Source organism: Girardinichthys multiradiatus, chromosome Y, assembly GCF_021462225.1.
Source record: "Girardinichthys multiradiatus isolate DD_20200921_A chromosome Y, DD_fGirMul_XY1, whole genome shotgun sequence".
NCBI classification, from domain to species: domain Eukaryota; kingdom Metazoa; phylum Chordata; class Actinopteri; order Cyprinodontiformes; family Goodeidae; genus Girardinichthys; species Girardinichthys multiradiatus.
This window is the reverse complement of record NC_061818.1, coordinates 13,934,409-13,955,581: the sequence shown is the minus strand read 5'-3', so window position 1 is coordinate 13,955,581 and position 21,173 is coordinate 13,934,409. Positions and strand designations below refer to the sequence as shown.

Here is a 21,173-nt window from a genome sequence, read left to right as displayed (position 1 = left end):
GTTTTTTTCCTCTTTTTCTATTATCCATCTTTTCATTTCTTTTACTTCCTTTGTTGTAAAGCTGTTTCTTATACAGCTCAGTCCAAGATGTCCTTGGGTGCAAAAAAGGATTTAGACTAGCTGTAGTGCAGAGTCACCACACATGAAAAATGCAAGAATATGCTGGCATATTGGTTTTGCTAAAATATGCTGCACATCCAGCTGCAGATACATGTATATTTAGCCTGCAGTATTATTTCCAGCTTTAAAGGTGAAGGGAAAAGACAGAAACAAGCAATCACTGGGCATTGCAGCAGCTTTGAATGTGTCACAGTTAATATGTCACAGTATTTCTCTCCTCACCTCCATCCATCCCCGAAAACATCTCTGTATCTCAAACTGTGTATCAATTTTTGTGACTCTTAATAATAGATGGGTTTGCTGTAAATATTTTATGGTTGGCTGACTGAAAACACATGCCTGTCGGAGATATGGAGGTAGAGCGAGGGGGAGGGGATTATTCACAGGGAATAAAGGAGGGAGTGGGACAGAGTGAAATTTGATAGGAGGAATATTACCCTTCTCGTTTCGGCTCCGTTCTGTCGTAGAAGATTCACAGAGAGAATAAATGTTAATGTGTTTCAATTCATCCACCCCCACCCCCCCATTCCTGATCCCACAGGGCTCCCAGGACTCAACTGGAGGACAGGAAGGTTTAGTGGCCCCACCCTTTGCAACCTTCCCTCCTCCACCCCCTCCTCAAAACGGCCTACCGGGAGCAGAGTTTGGCCCAGGGGCCATGTTTGGTGCTGTGGGCCAAGGTGCAGCAGAGGTCGGAGTCGGCGCTAACGGAGCCACAGCTACAACCAACAACAACAATGTAAGGACTTCTGTTTTATTATGTGAGATATTACAGGGCTTTGCAAATGTTTTTATACCCCTTACAGGTACATCTCAAAAAATAAAAATATAAGAAAAATAAGAATATTTTTTGTCAATGATTTTGGAAAGTCATTTATTACACAGATTCATAACACAGAGAGTGACATTTTACAAGCCTTTGCTACTTATAATTTTGACGGTTATGGCTTACATATAATGAAGACCCCAAATACAGTGTCTCAGGAAATTATAATATTACATAAGATTAATTTAAAAGAGGCCTTTTTAATCTAAAAAGTTATGTAATGGCCATATTATGGGAAGACTGCTGACTGGATAGATGTCCAGAAGACATTTATTGACACCCTCCAGGAGGAGGGTAAGCCACATAAGTCCATTGCTAAGGAAGCTGGTTGTTTAGAGTGCTGTATCCAAGCATATTTATTAGAAAGTTGAATGGAAGGTAACGGTGCACCAGCAACAGGGATAGCTGCAGCCTTGCGAGGATTGTCAAGTCAAATCCATTCAAGAATTTGGGGGGCTCGATGAGGAGTGGAGTGAGGCTGTAGTCAGCGTATCAAGAGCTTCCACACTCAGATGAATCCTTCACATGGGCTACAAATGCTGGATTGTTCGTGTCAAGCCACTCCTGAACCAGACGTCAGAAGCATCTTACCTGGGCTAAGGAGAAAAGTGGGCTGGGGCTTATCGGTCAAAAGTTCACTTTTCATTTAAAAGTAAAGTTAGCATTTTATGTGGAAATCAATATCTTCAGAGAAGAATGGAGAGGCTCAGAATCCATGTGTCCAGTCCAACTCCAGTGTGACGTTTCCACAGTCAGTGATGATTTGGTTTTCTGTAGTCTACGATTAATGCAGCCATCTACCAGGAAATATTAGAGCACCTCATGTTTCCCTTTGCTGATGAGCTGTATGGAGATGCTGATTTTAGTTTCCAGCAGGACTTTCTACCGACCCACACTGATGTTACTGTGCAGTAAACAGACCTGACCTAAAGGTTTAGGTCAGGAGGAAGATGAGAGACACCAAAGCCACTAATGCAGATGACCTGAAGGTCACTATCAAAGCAACCTGGGCTTTCATTACACCTCAGCAGAACCACAGGCTGATCTTCCATGCCACGCTGCATTGATGCAGTAATTGATGCAGAAGGAGTATTGAGGGCATAGAAATTAACATACCGTATTTTCCGCACTATAAGGCGCACCGGATTATAAGGCGCACCTTCAATGAATGGCCTATTTTAGAACTGTTTTCATATATAGGGCACACCGGATTATAAGGCGCATAGAATAGAAGCTACTGCAGTCAAACATTTGACTGGGGTTGCGTTATGCATCCACTAGATGGAGCTGTGCTAAAGAGAATGTCAACAAAACAGTCAGATAAGTCAGTCAGTCAAACTTTATTAATACACTACAAACCAGCGTTCTGATAACTCCATTCACTCTCATGGTAAGGTCTCCTCTACATAGAAATCTATTGAATAGAGCCAACCGCACGTTAGGAATGCATTGGAGTCTATGAAGTTGAAGTTGAAATCAAACGTTAGTTAAAACGTGAAAGGGAACTTTTCCCCGATTCAGTAAACACGTAAAAGAAACAGTTTGATGCACTAAATCAAACGTTAGTACTGTTAACCTTTCCTGTTTCTGTCCCCTGACCGTAGTCTGATGACACAGGGGAGACGCTTTCTCCAGGGCCGAAGTTACTAGTTTCCTCGGGGTTAACTCCCTCACTCATACGTTGCTGAGTTGAGCATGAAGAAACAGCATCAAAACACTGAATTGTTGACGAGATTCGGGGTTCTTTTTAATGACTTTGCAGCACGTAAAAACACAGGGCTTACAGACTCATACATCGCTGCTCCGGTCGCCGTCTCTACCCACCCCACACACACAATAATACCGACGTCACTCCTTCACTCTTGATTCTCAGCTACAGCAGCACACAGCGCCACCTCTGTCTGGAGGAGTAATGTCAGCATCTTCCATACACACACACGAAACATACACCCCACACACTGAGCTTCTAATCACATATAGTTCAGGCAATTCCTGCAACAGTACATTCAAACGTTATACACACACAAGTGGTGTTGGACTAGGAGTAAGCACAGTACAGGTGTTTACCGCTATTACTTCGGCGACACCCCTGACTACGGTAGCCGTAATGCTGCAAGCGGTGCGGCTTTGTAGTTTACCAGTCGTACTGAAACATTTTGACAGAGCGCCGTGTACAACCAGTATGGATCAACCAATTAACCAATTGATCCATATATAAGGCGCTCCGGATTACAAGGCGCACTGTCATTTTTTGAAAAAATTAAAGGTTTTGAAGTGCGCCTTATAGTGCGGAAAATATGGTACTTTTTAGAAGCCTGACATTCCTGTTTTTAAAATATAATTTTTTTTGACATATGTAATATTCAAATTTTCTAAGACACCTTGAAACCCATAGTCATCAAAATTACAAGAAATAACGGCTCGAATCATTTTACTCTGTGTAATAAATCTATATAACATATGAGTTTCACTTTCTGAAATGAGTGAAATAATATTCAACCTTTTCACGATATTCAAATGTTTTATGTGTACCTGCATACTTTACTGCATTTAGATCTGGACTTTGACTGGGCCATTCTAACACATGAATATACTTTGATCCAAACCATTCCAGTAGAAGCTGTGGCTGCATGTTTAGGCTCATTGTCCTGCTGGGTGGTGAACCTCTGCCCCAGTCTTAAGTCTTTTGCAGCCTCTAACAAATTGTCCTCCAGTAATGACCTTTATTTATCTCCATTTATCTTCTCATTAACTCTGACTAGCTTCCCTGTCCCTGCTGGAGAAGAACATCCCCACAGCATGATGCTGCCACCACCATGTTTTAACTGTGGAAATGGAATGATGTGTTCAGGGAAATGTCCAGTATTAGTTTTCTATAACACATGGTGTTTTGTATGTTGATCCAGAAGTCCCGTTTTGGTTTCATCTGACTATAGCAGCATCTTTAGATTATCTAGTCCTCAACATTCCTTGGTGCAAACCTTTAACAGGACTTTGTATCTCTTTCTTCTTGCCACTATTCCATAAACACCAAATTTGTAGAGTACAGATCTAATAGTTGTCTTGTTGACAGATAGTTCCACCTAAACTGTGGACCTCTGCAGCTCCCCCAGATTTACCATGAGCTTCCTTGCTGCTTCTCTTATTAAAACTCTACTTGCCTGGTTTAGGTATAAAAGGAAATGTAATTTTATACCAGTCATTACGATTGAATTACTTATTTTGGCTGATTGTCCAATCAGACCAGCATCGGTTTTTCTACCCCTCATTCAAGCTGACTTGCAGTGAGGATTTTAGTTTTATTGCCAAGAACCCCAAATCTAATAACAATCCCATCAGCATGAGCTGAGCTTTGTTTTAATGTCATAAATTAGCTATTAGAATGCTAACAGCAGATGACAGTAATATGGCAAAAACGGTTCAGGTTACAACAGCAGCATCTTAGCGTTGTATTTCTGAGCATATTAACATGCTGACATGAGCAAATGGCTCAGCGCTCTGCTGCTTCGCCTCGGAAAGCTGCAGTTCCAGCTGAGAGCTCTCACTGTGTCTACCACAGGAGGAATCCAAACGCTTTCCTTCACTCATATCAGGATTTCTATTTTAATCTCTCCACAGCTGTCTGCGCATACCACTTTTTATTTGCACAGTTTACATAAAGTCAGCATTCAGTTGCTGCCTTTTTTTTTTTTTTTAGCAATTTGAGCTACATGAAATATTTTTATGTAGCACACTGCATGTCAGCACATCATGTACACACAGATAAAGATCTAAAGCAGCTCGGGTTTATGCTGCGCTTCAGTGTCAAAATTGTTTGCTGTTTAAATAAACACTTCATTCATGCTTGATGGTTTGAAGATTATCTGTTTCTTCAGATGCTAAACAAGATCTTGAGAAGTGAATGGTCTCCAGTTAGAAAGAGAGCTTTGCAAAGTTATTCACAGCCTTTGACCTTTTTCATATTTTGCGACGTTATCACAAACCTCAGTGTATGATGTTGTGATTTTATGATGGACCTAAAAAAATAGCAGATGGTTTTCACTTTTTCCTTATTTTAATTTCCAAATTAAATATTCAACGTGTGCATTAATCAGAAAACCAGTAGGCCAATGGTAACTCAGGAGGAGCTGCAGAGATTCGCAGCTCAAGTGGGAAGATTTGTCGATAGGACTATTAGTTACGTTTTCCACAAATCTTACCTTTTTACGGACTAAACGCCCATGTTGTCCCAGTTATAGTTCACCACATGTAGAGGACACTGGAAACAGGTAGAAGAAGGTGCTCTGGTTAGATGAGACCGAGATTTTTATGTTTCGCCCTACATGAAAAACTTTGTGGCAAAAAATATCACTGCACTAACAGTGAAGTCCAAACTTGTTTATACCTCTAGCGGATTTATAATATAAATAATTTTTCACTACACCATGAAGTTTGTTACAGACAAGAAATGACACTCGCTTCCCCTTAAAAGATAATAAAATAATGAGAAAGGAGGATCAGTTTTGAAAAAATTGTTTGTTTTTATTTATATTTTATGTTTAAGTTGAAAATTATTTATACCTTTCTCAACAATCAGTGGCAAAATCTTTATTGCCATAATGGGAATCAATTGTCTGAGCAGCTTTTTGCATCTTTTTATCGATGAGCTTCAAGTCTTTGATGTTGAAAAGCCTCCTTGCCATTACTCTAATCTTTAGCTTCCTCCATAGATTATCTTATCAGATTCAAGCCAGGTTTCTGGTTGGGCCACATCAAAACAATAATGATACATTCATTCAGAAGAAGCATGTTGGTAAAATGAAAAGATTAAACCTAAATAAGGCAGAGGTTTTAATAATATCAGATTAACTGTAACCCTAAACGCACCACTCACAAAACGAAACATAGAGGTGGCAGTATTGTGCTGTGGGCGATGTCTGTCTTCAGCAGGGACAGGATACCTTGTCAGAGCTGATGAGAAATTTCATGGTGCTAAATGCAGAGCAAGCTTGGAAGAAAGTCTGTAAGAGGCTGCAAAAGACTGGGGCCTGAGGTGAAAGTTAACCCTCCAGCAGGACAACTACCCTAAACATACATCCGGAGCTAAGGATGGTCCAGGCCTAAATCCAGAGGGAAATCTGTGATTCAAAATCATGCTGTCCATCTAATCTGAACTGTATTTCTACTTCACAATTCTGCTCGTCTTTGTTTTGGCCTTTCACATTAAACCACTAAAAAACGTCTATCATCCTCCTCAGGGGAAGGTGGAGGAGACGTCTCAGGGTGAGGCGGGTGCACAGTGTTCCGCTGGAGGGACAGGAGCAGGAGGTTCAACAGGAGACTCTGCAGAGGCCAAAGGCACCCCCAAGCGCCTCCACGTCTCAAACATCCCTTTCCGCTTTCGGGACCCAGACCTCAGGCAGATGTTTGGGGTGAGAATCTTAGAATAGTGTACGGGGACCTCATTTTAGGCAGGATCAATAAATCAGTCTAGACGCATGGAGTACCGAGGCAAATAGCCTGCTTTTTAAGGGTGGGCTGTTAGAGGCGGACAAAAGAGTCAACGTAGGACGAAGGGAATACACCCATGTGGGTCCTTCTATTGTGTGCAGTGGGCAAGTTTATAACTGTGTAAGTGTGTTAATGTGAGTACAAATCTTGGTGGGGGAATGGGACAGAGCAAAGTGCAAGTCTAAGCAACAGATAAACACAATTCAAGGCTGAAAATTGTCTTTGGTGTAATACTGACCCCTAGTGTATATTAGCTGCAAGTGTCAGTTCCCAACAGGCTTACAGCAAAAGATTCAGAGGCTTTAAGATGTAATTTAGCTCAGTTATTTGTTTGTATTTTTGCTAAATTCTGCCTTTTGATGTTTTGGCAGCAATTTGGGAAGATTCTGGATGTAGAGATCATTTTCAATGAGAGGGGTTCAAAGGTAAGTTTAAATAAATTATTCAAGTTTCTGAAAGGACGCAAGATTCAACTTGATGCATTGTTTTAATGAGATCAGAGTGATTATGTAAACAGATTGTGTCCTATAGCCACGGAGCGGCACGAGATTCTCACTGTATGATAACCTTGAATAAGAAATAGCTTCACAGTATTCACACAAAAAAAAATTATAAAATGTTTTACATGATCTAATCACTTCCATTTAAAGGAGAAAAGCAATAATAACTCCAACTGCTGCAAAAATAATGAGACATATTGAGTGGTAGCTCCATTGCACTAAATGACCTCTGATCGCTGCTCAAACCATGTGCCTGAACCATGTGCATGTGTACTTAGGGCAACTAAAGGCTCTTGTTGCTTTATATATATATATATATATTGTCAGTGTTGTGAAAGGGCTATCTATTGTATTTACAGCTACATCTCAAAAATAAAATTATGGAAAGGTAATTCTTTAAGAAATTCAGTTCAATGAGAGAAATGTTAAGTTATGGCCTACACAATCATGGGGAAGACTACTGACTGGACAGATATCCGGGGGACAGTCTCCGACATCCTCCACAAGGAGGGTAAACCTCAAAAGGTCATTGCTAAATGAGTTTCAGAGTTTGAGTGCTGTATCCAAGGAATATTTAGTGGAAGGAAAAGGCGTAAGTGCAAAAGTTGCACAAGCAGTAAAGATAGCCGCATGCTTGAGAGAATTGCGGAGCAAAGCCCCGTTCAAGATTTGTTGGGGTGATTCACAAGTTGTGGACTGGAGCCAGAGCTTCAAAAACCACCACTTGCAGATGCATTCCTTGTGTTAAGCCGCTCCAGAGCAGGAGAAAAAGGTCTGAGCTGTTGCTTGGTTGTCTAAAATCTTCTTTTCAGATAAAAGTAAGTTTAGCATCTTATTTCTAAATTAAGGTGTGGACATGTGACATTTTCACAGTCTGTGATGATTTGGGATGCCACGTAATCTACTGGTGTTGGTACACTGTGTTTTGTCAAGTCCAAAGGGAGCACTTCAGGCTTCCTTCTGCTGACTAGCATTATGCAGACGCTTATTTTAATTTTTGAAGAGCTGCAGTTAAAGCAACTTGGTCTTCTATTACACCTCAGCAGAACCACAGGCTCCATGCTACACTGGACTGATGAAGTAATTCAGTCAAAAGGAGACCCAACCCAGTACTGAAGGGATAATACTGTACAGTACATGACTATACCTTGCGTTAGGCCCAGAGTTTTGTATTTATATTATATATATTATATTTTTTTGTTGGTCTAATGTAATGTTTGAGTTCTATAAGAAACTGAATTTTGGGTTTTCATTACTTCCAAGCCATTACCATCAAAATTAACAGGAATAAATGCTTTAAATAAATAAGTGTGTAATGGATCACATAAAGAGTTTTTCAGTCAGTCATTTTCTACCGCTTATTCCATGGTGGGTCACGGGGGAGCTGGTGCCCATCTCCAGCAGTCAATGGGCGAGAGGCGGGGTACACCATGGACAGGTCGTCAGTCCATCGCAGGGCAACACACAAACAACCACACACACACTCATTCATACCCCTAAGGGCAATTTATAGTGACCGGTTAACCTAACAGGCATGTCTTTGGACTGTGGGAGGAAGCCGGAGTACCCGGTGAGAACCCACGCATGCACGGGGAGAACATGCAAACTCCATGCAGAGAGACCCCAGGCCAGGAATTGAACCCAGGACCTTCTTGCTGCAAGGCAACAGTGCTACCAACTGCGCCACCGTGCAGCCCCAAGAGTTTTTATGATATTAAAATGTATTGAGAAGCAACTATATTTATTATTCTGGATAGTATAATGTTCAGCCATAGGTAGGGTTAGGGCCATTCTTCATTACTCTACGCTCCATATAGCTGGAGAAAAGTCTGGTCACTCCAGCATGTTCTCTGACATCTCACTGAAGAGGTGACTGGTAAATCCTAGCTGTAAAAACGATACCAGTAACCAGGTTTGGTCTCCTACCACACACACCGGTCCATTATGATGTACCTCATTCTCTCTCCAACCACCTCTAACCTCTGCTGTGTACTGCAGGGTTTTGGCTTTGTGACATTTGAAACCAGCGCAGACGCAGAGAAAGCCAGAGAAAAGCTCCACGGCACGCTGGTGGAAGGACGTAAGATCGAGGTAATTTCCCTCCCACTTTCCTCTGTCTTCTCTCCGCTCTTTCATCAATACTGCTTGATCACCGACTGCCTAGCTAGATCCATCCCATCATCCCTTATGTGATATGCTCTGATGCAGCCCAATGGTATCCCACTTCCCTCAGTCCTCTGCAATCTGTTTCCTGTTTGTTTATATCCAAAGAGACTCACTTTTTCTTGTTTTGTAATGGTTTTTTTATGTGCTGGGATTGATTTGGGGGTGGTGCAAGAACACAACGAGAGCAAAGCATGCATGTGACTTGTCCTCCGCAGCCTTGTTTTCACATTAACCTGTTGGTCTCCCTAGCTTTGTTTTTTTTTTTTCTTCAATGATGCTGACTTTGTAGTCACAATGATGTTACAATTTTCCATGCAACAGCTGCAATGATGTTTGTGTAGCTGCCACCGGAGGGTATGAGAGGAGCCCAGTGAAAGTGAAAGTATGATGCATGGCAGATTGCAGTCGGATGCACTTATTTATTTATTTTTTTTTTTTTCATAGTGTGGATTTACCTCTGTATCTCTCTCTTTCTGGTGCTAATGGCTCCTGGTGCAGCAGCGGCATGCTGGGATTCACAGCAACACTGATGCATGTTCACTTTATGCAAATCTGGATTTTTTTTCCCCAATAGTTACATGTTTGTCTGTGTGTTGTGAGGTTATTTGTATCTAATTAAACATTTTGTGTTTTTAAGTTCAACTGAAGCATGTGCTGAGTGTTGAATGCAGATTTTATTTTCTAATTAGGGATTCCAGCAAGGTATCCATACTCGATCCATTGTTTTAAGCCACTTTAAGCTGGGATTTTTGCATGGGCTTACTTCTGGGGTTTTTTCTCTCTGTGGTGGGTGCGGGGCGTGTGTGAGTCACTTCCTGCATGATGGATGAGGCTGGAAGCTTTTAGTTTTTTTTTTTAGTCTGAGTTCCTGCTGCAGTACGATTGAGAAAGAGAAACAGCCACCTGCATCGTACAACATATTCCCTCCACCTTCAGTCAATCAGCAAGCAGAGCGGATGCTGCTGGAGCCAGTTCACCCTGCATCAGTCTCACCCATGTTCAGAGTCTGCAAGCCAAGGTGTCAGTTTAACCAATAGGGTCTGCATGAAATTGGAGAGAGGCGCGTGTTTGTGTTTCAGTTGTCCCATTGCATGTGTTCTGTGGTGCTGCAGTAGTGGTGATGGTCTGTAGCGCTGTTAGGCATCAACAGCATGTTGGGCCAGCAGCAGGAGTCTGCAGCGTCTGTCTCTTTCTGTCTGTTTATGGTGCATGAGCTTGCAGAGACCAAAGCGCTGGTGCAGGACATAAACCTGTGTTTATTACATTCTTCCAACCAGAAAGAAAAAGCTGGACCTTTCTATTTGAGGCAACATCCTTCTTCTCTTGCAGATGTTGCTCCATTTATTCTTTCTGTGATTGGTCCTGCTTTCAGAGTTTATTGAAGCATGTTTTAGATGGAACAAATCAGATATTTGTCTTGCAGTTCAGAAGCTCTGAAATGAAGGCCTACTTACAGTGTCTTGCAATAGTACTCATACCTCTTCCATGTATTTTATTTGAATTTTATGTAAAAGATCAACAGAGATTGCATGCATGCATCTAAACCAGGGGTCAGCAACCCTTACAATCTAATTTCCAAAGAGGAAATTTGAACCTGATGCCTACTAAAACATTTTGTCTTGAGCTGCAAGCTACGTTATCTTTCAGAAATGGAAAGCTTGCAGTTTTTAGAACCATGAAAAACTTTAAAAAAAAGATTTAATAAATGTTCTTTAAAAGAAAGTTTCATAATTACAGAGAATTAAAGGGGAAAAACATTGATTTTAGGTGTAATGAGAAAAAAAATATATTTCTTGGACATTTTTTATGGAAATGTTTAGCTGATTTTTGTTATGAAAACAAAAAACAAGACAGTCAGAGACTGTATACCTCCGCTACCCAATGTAGGGTCACTGACTCTACAGAAAGCAAAAATTCCCACCATATTTTAATGGATTTCTTGGTTTAAGACACACCTCTGAAAACACAACCTCCTTGGCAGAGGTAAAACTGTCTAAATCAACATTTCCTGTGTTCAGTTCTTTATCATTTAAGCTAGGGACAGTATTTTCTAATCTAACCCTGCTTAGACCTTTCCTGCTACATTCTCCCTGACCAGTTTCCTGCTTTCTTTGGTCACCATGGTTGTGTTTCTTCATTAATGTTCTCTAACAAACCTCTGCGACCTTCACAGCTGGGTTTATAATGAGTTTGACTTACACACAGGCGGACCTCGGAAGGCAGTTGGTTTGACTAAAGTTTATAGGGGCTGGGTACAACTGCATCCTCACTATTTAGATTCATAGCTGTAAAAAATCTAGAAAAATCCAGTCGGTATAAATCCTTTTGCAAGACACTGTATAGTGATATAGATATATGGCATTTTGACATTACTTTGTCCAACTGGGCAGTTTTTAACTATCCACTGGCATGGTGTTAGCTGCCTTGGTGTGCATGGTTTATGTTTTAACATGGGTAACTGATCTAATGAAGGCTATAGTGTTGACACGGAATTTTTTCTTGCATGTTTTTTTTTGTTTTGGTGGATTAGTTTCAATAATGAGGCATCATTATCAGTGACTTTGTTTAGTCAGCATGACCGCAGTTGTTTCTGAGGGCCTCATACCCTTTAAAGAGATTGAATAGCCTATGGTTTCCAAAGGAATGCTGTACTTGATTCAGTTGCTAACCTGTTTTATCTCTTTGGTGCATGTCAGTTGAAGTTGGCTAGTTCTCTTTGTGGTAGCTTCCCACTGGATGCATGTATGTAGCTTAAACGAGCAAGAATAGAAATGTATTTGTTGTGTTTAAAGTCACAATGTACTTTTCTTTGTCTGGGATAAAACTCTGCGCTTTGAAGAAGTCAGTTTCCTGAATGCTTCCAATGTGTCCATGTAAGTGGCCCAACTACAGTTCACTACCCGCTTTTCTGTCACCCCATCACACCATCAACCAATATATATAGACTATATACATTCAGTCCTTTGTGTGTGTGTGTGTGTGTGTGTGTGTGTGTGTGTGTGTGTGTGTGTGTGTGTGTGTGTGTGTGTGTGTGTGTATGTGTGTGTATATATATACACACACATACACATCCTTGTGTAATTAATGGCTAACAAGCAATGAGGATTTCTATTATACCTATAACAGTTGATTGGGAGGATTTATGAAATAGATAGACACAAAAAGGCAAAACATATTAAATAAGTGCAACAATATAAACTACCATCTTTCTTATGGCAGCAAAAAGTTAAATGAGAAGGTGTGATGAGTCTGACCATGTTCAAAGCCCTGTTCTGCACTGGTCCTTGCTGCCCTGTGCAGTGCCTGCATGTCTGTCCTATAGCTAGAGTCCTATGCTGAGATCAAGGACATTAAAACAGCCACCACTTTCTGAGGATGATCCTTTATCTGTCTGCTGTACAGTTGTTGATACTAAGGGGTTTGTGCTGAGGTTGCAACCTCTGTACTTCTGATCTTCTCTTTATTTCTTCCACTTTGAGCATTAGCCTGTTGTCTCTGCACCAGACCATTAGCTGTTTGACTTGATGTCTGGACTTGGATCATTAGTTTCCACTACTGTAGTGGTATCATCCACATATTTAATAATCAGGTTTTCCTGAAGTGTGGATGCACAGTCTTGTAGTATAACAGTATGAACAGCAGCAAGCCGATCACACAGCCTTAAAGGACCCCAGTGCTCAGCAGGTTAGAGTTGGGGACTAACTGTAGCCACCAGTGGGAAGTGGGAGTGCTCAGGTAATTTCTCTATGGGGGGAATAATGATTTTAGGCTCTGAGCTAATATCTGCTTACAGGATTCTAGCATGGATGTTTTAATGTCCAGATGAGTGTGAGCGTTGTGCTGGGTGGTGGATATTGCATCTTTGCTGCTAGGGTTACCACAGTAACAACAAGAAGCTAAATAAGCAATGTTTGTTTTAAAATATCATCAATATGAATCATCATTGTGTCCTGTTCAGCAGCACTAATTCCTGTAATCGGTGTGCTCATCTTGCATATTTGATAAGAAGAAAGTTTTATTTTTAGAGTTTTGTCTGTGTGGTCTTTTTGTCCTAAAACTGTTATAATAAATAGTAATTTTTTAAAAGATCACTCCCATCATTATTGCAATTACTACCAGAAAATATTGTGACTAAGATTTAAGACCAAAATGTCCATGTTAACGTAGTTTAACAATAAGACACAGAAATAGTAATTTTTGATTTGTGGAATTTTGGCGGAGGGTGGGAATGTAACAACCAAAGGAGATTATGTCCATGTTGACCCTAAAGACCGGCCCATGTTACAACCTGATATGTTTGTGGTCCGTCTGTGTTGCTTGAGTGTTAAGGAAAGTACTGGTTTCTCCACAGCGCAGAGTTTTAGTCAGATATCACCGCACTAAAGGGTAGGAACGCTGAGTTGTGTATGTGTGCAGAAGTAGTAATGTAGCTCTGCATGCAAACTGATGGTTTTGGGGCATCAGTGAATAGGACTTGTCATCATCACTGCATGGATGTTTGTGATGAAAATGGATGGGAAGTAGTTCTGGAAGTGATTCTGCATGCCTGACCCTGCATATTTTGTCCAACCAAATCAAACTCCTCAATGGGACACAGTCTTGAGTTCACTGCGGTCCAGTCTTCCAGTTGATTTCTTCCTGATGGCCATTTTAAATTAATCAAACATAGATTAACCTTGATTGAGCATCTTTGTACTCCGAGCTTAAGGCTTACCTCTTGCTTTTTTCCCATTTTGGCAGATGAGCTCCATCCCGGCCACACTTTATAATCTGGCCAGTCTAAATTTTCTTTCCTGCATGATTTTCCCCTGGAATGATAAATGACTGAAGTGTGAACTGATTTTTGTGTTTTTGTCTGTGTGTAAAATAGCAGAAATGGTTGAGAAAAGGGAGAAAGTGTCTGACTTTGTCCTTTTCAACCCTCTGTCTTTTTAAAAAAATCTATTTTGACTCATTCTGTCTCTTTCACATATACCTTTGTGTTCTTTTTGTCAGTCAAGTTAGTATTTTTTTATTATAAAATGTAGCTTTTTTATTTATTTTTTTGCTTTTATCTTTGCTTAATTTTACACACACACACATATATATATACAAGGGTTGGACAATGAAACTGAAACACCCGTCATTTTAGTGTGGGAGGTTTCATGGCTAAATTGGACCAGCCTGGTAGCCAGTCTTCATTGATTGCACATTGCACCAGTAAGAGCAGAGTGTGAAGGTTCAATTATCAGGGTAAGAGCACAGTTTTGCTCAAAATATTGAAATGCACACAACATTATGGGTGACATACCAGAGTTCAAAAGAGGACAAATTGTTGGTGCATGTCTTGCTGGCGCATCTGTGACCAAGACAGCAAATCTTTGTGATGTATCAAGAGCCACAGTATCCAGGGTAATGTCAGCATACCACCAAGAAGGACCAACCACATCCAACAGGATTAACTGGACGCAAGAGGAAGCTGTCTGAAAGAGATGTTCGGGTGCTAACCTGGATTGTATCCAAAAAACATAAAACCATGGCTGCCCAAATCACGTCAGAATTAAATATGTACCTCAACTCTCCTGTTTCCACCAGAACTGTCCGTCGGGAGCTCCACAGGGTCAATATACACGGCCGGGCTGCTATAGCCAAACCTTTGGTCACTCATGCCAATGCCAAACGTCGGTTTCAATGGTGCAAGGAGCGCAAATCTTGGGCTGTGGACAATGTGAAACATGTATTGTTCTCTGATGAGTCCACCTTTACTGTTTTCCTCACATCCGGGAGAGTTACGGTGTGGAGAAGCCCCAAAGAAGCGTACCACCCAGACTGTTGCATGCCCAGAGTGAAGCATGGGGGTGGATCAGTGATGGTTTGGGCTGCCATATCATGGCATTCCCTTGGCCCAATACTTGTGCTAGATGGGCGCGTCACTGCCATGGACTACCAAACCATTCTTGAGGACCATGTGCATCCAATGGTTCAAACATTGTATCCTGAAGGCGGTGCCGTGTATCAGGATGACAATTCACCAATACACAGAGCAAGACTGGTGAAAGATTGGTTTGATGGACATGAAAGTGAAGTTGAACATCTCCCATGGCCTGTATACCTGTATACAGGGGTTGGACAATGAAACTGAAACACCTGGTTTTAGACCACAATAATTTATCAGTATGGTGTAGGGCCTCCTTTTGCGGCCAATACAGCATCAATTCGTCTTGGGAATGACATATACAAGTCCTGCACAGTGGTCAGAGGGATTTTAAGCCATTCTTCTTGCAGGATAGTGGCCAGGTCACTACGTGATACTGGTGGAGGAAAACGTTTCCTGACTCGCTCCTCCAAAACACCCCAAAGTGGCTCAATAATATTTAGATCTGGTGACTGTGCAGGTCATGGGAGATGTTCAACAATAAATCACACGGAGACAGCTGTATGTTATTCAAAGTACCTGGACCAGGGAAGCTCTCATGTGATCAGGACAAACACCGAGAGGACTTCAGAACTTCTCACTGGGCACATTGCTTTTATTAAAACACACATGAAAATGGGCAGCGCCCTTGATTACAATATTTTCTCACATGTAGTCACGTATACACTTTTCCGGCTTTACCATATTTAGACAGTCATTGTTCCAGCACCTGCACTCGTATCTACTGATATAAGCAGGGAGTAAGTCAGTCTCTACTTTTTCACACACTCCTTCTGCTCTCAGTATTTTCTGCTTCATCACACTCAAGGCCGAGTTTGTGCAATAACAATTCTGCAGGCCACAATGTCTTATACTCACACAGGTTATGAATATAATAATAATGATGCACACACATAATATATGTCCACAATTGTCATCCTGATACACGGCACCGCCTTCAGGATACAATGTTTTCTGAACCATTGGATGCACATGGTCCTCAAGAATGGTTCGGTAGTCCTTGGCAGTGACGCCCATCTAGCACAAGTATTGGGCCAAGGGAATGCCATGATATGGCAGCCCAAACCATCACTGATCCACCCCCATGCTTCACTCTGGGCATGCAACAGTCTGGGTGGTACGCTTCTTTGGGGCTTCTCCACACAGTAACTCTCCTGGATGTGGGGAAAACAGTAAAGATGGAATCATCAGAGAACAATACATGTTTCACATTGTCCACAGCCCAAGATTTGCGCTCCTTGCACCATTGAAACCGACGATTGACATTGGCATGAGTGACCAAAGGTTTGGCTATAGCAGCCCGGCCGTGTATATTGACCCTGTGGAGCTCCTGTTGACAGTTCTGGTGGAAACAGGAGAGTTGAGGTGCACATTTGATTCTGCCGTGATTTGGGCAGCCGTGGTTTTATGTTTTTTGGATACAATCCGGGTTAGCACCCGAACATCCCTTTCAGACGGCTTCCTCTTGCGTCCACAGTTAATCCTGTTGGATGTGGTTCGTCCTTCTTGGTGGTATGCTGACATTACCCTGGATACCGTGGCTCTTGATACATCACAAAGACTTGCTGTCTTGGTCACAGATGCGCCAGCAAGACGTGCACCAACAATTTGTCCTCTTTTGAACTCTGGTATGTCACCGATAATGTTGTGTGCATTTCAATATTTTGAGCAAAACTGTGCTCTTACCCTGATAATTGAACCTTCACACTCTGCTCTTACTGGTGCAATGTGCAATCAATGAAGACTGGCTACCAGGCTGGTCCAATTTAGCCATGAAACCTCCCACACTAAAATGACACGTGTTTCAGTTTCATTGTCCAACCCCTGCATGCATGTGTGTGTGTGTATATTTTATATATATATATATATATATATATATATATATATAAATAAAACAGTGTTTTTTTTTTTTTTTTTACTGTAATGACTGCCTTCGTGGTGACTGGTAAAAATCAGGAAGTTTAGCCACTCTACCTATTCCCAGTGTCAGCACTTTCCCCTTTGTGTCATAACTTTACCACAAAAAAAAGAACCGTTTTCTGCAACATCTAACTTAAATGGCTCTCCTTTTAAACAGACAGCAACAAACAAATTTTGCTGTTCCTGTTTTACGATGAAGAATGTTTGTTGATCTGAAACATGGTGTACATGGTTTTGAAAAACCTTTTTCTTTTTACAGAACAGGATCAAAGATGGTTCATATAAGGGCTGCTTAATATTAGGGAAAACATGCAATATGGGGTTTGTAAATTTTGTGATGATATAACTTACGGTAAATAAAACAAAAAAACTTAACAAACAGTGTTAATGTCATTATGCTTTGGGTTCATTGTAAACACAGAGCCCACATAATAAATAGCTCCTGGGAAAAACATGAAATCCATGCCTTCTATCTCAACAACAAAAAATAAAGGCATGTAGTGCTGCAAAAAAAAACATAAAAAAACAGTGTAATAGCCTTTTACCAAACAGCTCCATCAGAAGCCAATTTCAGTATTTTTAATTTCATGATTTCTTTTTTTTTTTTTTTTGACATTTCACTACTGTACAGCCATTGTAAAGGTTAGTATTTCGTGTTCAGTGTTATCAGAACCCTAAAAATCATCAAGAAATGTGAGTCTGGCAAAGTGTGGAGCTTTGAAATTGGAAAAGCGTTGGAAGCCTGTATAGAGGAATGCTATTCGTATAGGCTCATTAAATTGCTTTAAGATGAACCCCTGTCCCACTCTGAAGTCTTACACTGCTTCTAACAGGTTGCTATTTACAATCTGGCACACTTTTCAGGTGTTTTTGAAAAATATTTTAAAGACCATGAATCATTCTCCATTGACTTAACAAATATGTAGTGCACTACTTTGTGTTGATTTATAACATAGCATTCTATTAATTACATGCAATTTAGGGGCATGAATATGTTTGCAAGGCACTGCATTGGTAAAGGTGGTTTAGTATCGGGTAAGAACGCTGTCAAAAACAACGTGTATGTAAAGACGGAAATGTGTGCATATTAGTCAATAGTTGTGCATAAGTAAAATCCAAAAGAGGTATTGTATATTTTCTCTATAAGAATACAAAATAAAATATTACAGCTTCAAGAAATTACAAACACAAAGTTCAAGTTTACAGTTGTGGTTTATTCTTTATGAATACAATATGCTATAACAGTTTGTGAATACGATTTATTTTCTTTGAGAATACGAATTTACATCAGCGACTTGGCGACACGTGATCTCAGGCTGGTTAGTGGAGCACAGAGTTAGTCGATTCGCGTTACGCATGTGCTGTCACACTCCTCACCGCTAGTAAACGTAGTGCCGGGATTGGATGACGGAAAAAGGTAATAGGAGATAATTCAGTCTAAAAGGAATATTAGGAACAGAGGAGAGATAGGGAGGAAATCAAGAGTATTATAAATAAAGTATTGTTATTATTTTTATGAAATACAAAACTAAAACATAGAATATAGTGGGTGGAGTTATACAATGATGTACAATAGGTGGTGGTATGCACTTCTGAATTAGTTGCGTACGGACCAAGAGCATATAGTAACGACATTAAGACATATAAACTTTTTAACATTACCTGGCTTTGTACCGTAGTTTCTTAGTCAGTCATCTTGGCGCTAGTGCTGCTGCTTCTTCTACTTTTACTTCTGTTCCTAATATTCCTTTTAGACTGAATTATCTCCTATTACCTTTTTCCGTCATCCAATCCCGGCACTGCGTTTACTAGCGGTGAGGAGTGTGACAGCGCATGCGCAACGCGAATCGACTAACTCTGTGCTCCACTAACCAGCCTGAGATCACGTGTCGCCAAGTCGCTGATGTAAATTCGTATTCTCAAAGAAAATAAATTGTATTCTGAAACTGTTGTAGCATATTGTATTCATAAAGAAAAAAAACACAACTGTAAACTTGAACTTTGTGTTTGTAATTTCTTGAAGCTGTAACTTTTTATTTTGTATTCTTATAGAGAAAATATACAATACTTCTTTTGGATTTTACTTATGCACAACTATTGACTAATATGCACACATTTCCGTCTTTACATACACGTTGTTTTTGACAGCGTTCTTACCCCATAGTTTAGGCTGTTATTTACCATGGTCTTCTCTAGTGCACCACATCTGCTACTGGTCAGACTGGTGGTTTGAGTGTAGAGAGTTTGCATCCCCTCTCCCTTTTCTCTCCTCTCTTCTCCTCTTCCTCAGTCTGTTCTAGGCTGACACTGATGCAGTCAGGGTTTTTTTAATTTACATGGGGGCAAGCAGGGGGACAATTAGGTTTCTTTTGTTCCTAGGATTATTTGTTCCTTTATTTATTATATTTTTTCTGTTTCCCTGACGACTTCTGTGTGTTGTTGTCAGTCTCCACGGTAACCACTCGCTGTTTCTTCGGCAACGGTAAGTTGTGTACGAACATCTATCACTGATTTGATCCCTTGAAAGAAGCATTTGACAGTATTTTCTTCAGTCTAGTGCAGAGTTACAGCAAGCGCCACGTGTGATTTCAGTGTGACAGGCCCATGTAGTTTGCTACGCCTTTAAGACTTAACACAGCACACATACAGATAGGTGGACATATTTAACTACGTGTAATACCCTGTTCACACTACGTCATTAACACCTCACTGGGAATGACTGAATGTAATCACCTTCTTCTATACAATGACACATTAATTCTCCATTGGACTCAACATGTGTAGCATTCATCTTCTCGTATAATAAGACCCATCAGAAAGGATGTGAAGCTTTGCTCCCTGTTGCTGCCTACAGTTTGTTTCAGCGAATGCAAAGCTGCAGGGCAAATAAGGCTGCTCTCATTTCCTTTTTTTCCTTTTATTCAACTGGCCTGTTTGCTTTTGGCAAAGATATTTCAAAATGTTTGGCAATTGGAGCCATTGTGCATTTGAGATTTGATACACAGCTGATAAAGGAAAGGATTTCATACAAGCATATGATTAATGTCCTAACATGAGGCCAGACTCAGCTCTTGGCACACCATGTTGGCAAGCAAGGCGGCGACACCCCTGCCTGACTTTATAGCCAAAGCAAAGAGTTTATACATTTATACACTGACCTCACTGAGAGGAAAATTTTAAGGAGCTACAGTGCCTGGCAAAAAAATTCATACCCCTTGAATCTCCCCCCTTTTCCCTTTATTTCACATGAGAACCACAAACTTTAATGTTTTTCATTGTGAAATGGAAAGAAAATGAAATGTGGTTTTCCTATGATCAAATAAACAATATTTTGTTTGGCGAAAACATGGTGATGGCTGCATCATGCTGTTGCAATAGACTACAAATAGAGGTCACGTTAAATTAAAAACGTAATGAAACATAAATATGGTTAAATGTTCTGAAATGTGGAAGAATTCACTTGTTCTGAGTCTTTTTTGCAAGGCACTGTAGATTTTAATAGTTTTCATTTCACTTTGAATACGCATTGAAATTATAATGCCCCAGATCTCTGCAGACTTGCACCAGTTTTTCATAAATCTGTACATATAGTATGCCATTTTTATTGTTGGGTTGCACCACAATTCATTAATGTACTTTTTGGTTTCTCTAAAAAATTGTCAATTATTTGCAGGCCATCTGCTGCATTGTGTAACATCAGCTGGCAGCTGGTGCAGTGGGTAGTGCTTTTGCCTCACAAACACATGTTGAGCTGGGGCTGTTGAGCATGAAGTCTAAATATATTACAGTACTGCATGGCATTTTTTCAAGGGTTTGTGGTTTCCCTACTTTCAGATATGTCTGTGTTTAGGTATTAGTAGAAAATAAATTGGCTGGAGGCATAATTATGTTCATGCCTTGTTGCCTGGTGATGTGTCTATGCTTTGTCATGCATTAGGTTTATTCTTGACTAAGATGAGCTTCATTCCTATGCAGTTGTGTACAAGCTAAAGCTGTTTTATAAAATGGAAAATTGCTTTCAAAATTAGTTTAGTTACCAATGATTTTTTAAGTACTAATTGTGTCAGGTTTGGTCAGAACCTTCAGATAAAATGTAAATAATTTGCTGTTGCTTTAATTAGTACTAGGGCTGTAAATGTTACATTTAACCCACATGATGAGATAATACCTTATATTTTCAACACTGCATTTTTTCAATATTTTTTTGAAAACTAAAAATTACCACTTCTTGTTTGCA

At 40.4% G+C, this 21,173-nt stretch overlaps 1 protein-coding gene across 6 annotated transcripts in view; it reads left to right on the top strand.

Annotated features, from left to right (window-relative positions):
- The window catches only part of LOC124864196 (RNA binding protein fox-1 homolog 2-like), a 67,259-nt gene that overhangs the window by 31,682 nt on the left and 14,404 nt on the right, over window positions 1–21,173 (top strand). For all 6 annotated transcript variants that reach the window (XR_007037272.1, XM_047358865.1, XM_047358863.1 and 3 more), the window contains 4 exons: window positions 662–859; window positions 6,184–6,357; window positions 6,808–6,861; window positions 8,935–9,027. Coding sequence is in view for 5 of the 6 variants with exons in the window: in XM_047358865.1 (XP_047214821.1) it covers window positions 662–859; window positions 6,184–6,357; window positions 6,808–6,861; window positions 8,935–9,027 (519 nt within the window). In the remaining variant the exon portion in view is untranslated. The remainder of the gene's footprint in view (window positions 1–661; window positions 860–6,183; window positions 6,358–6,807; window positions 6,862–8,934; window positions 9,028–21,173) is intronic.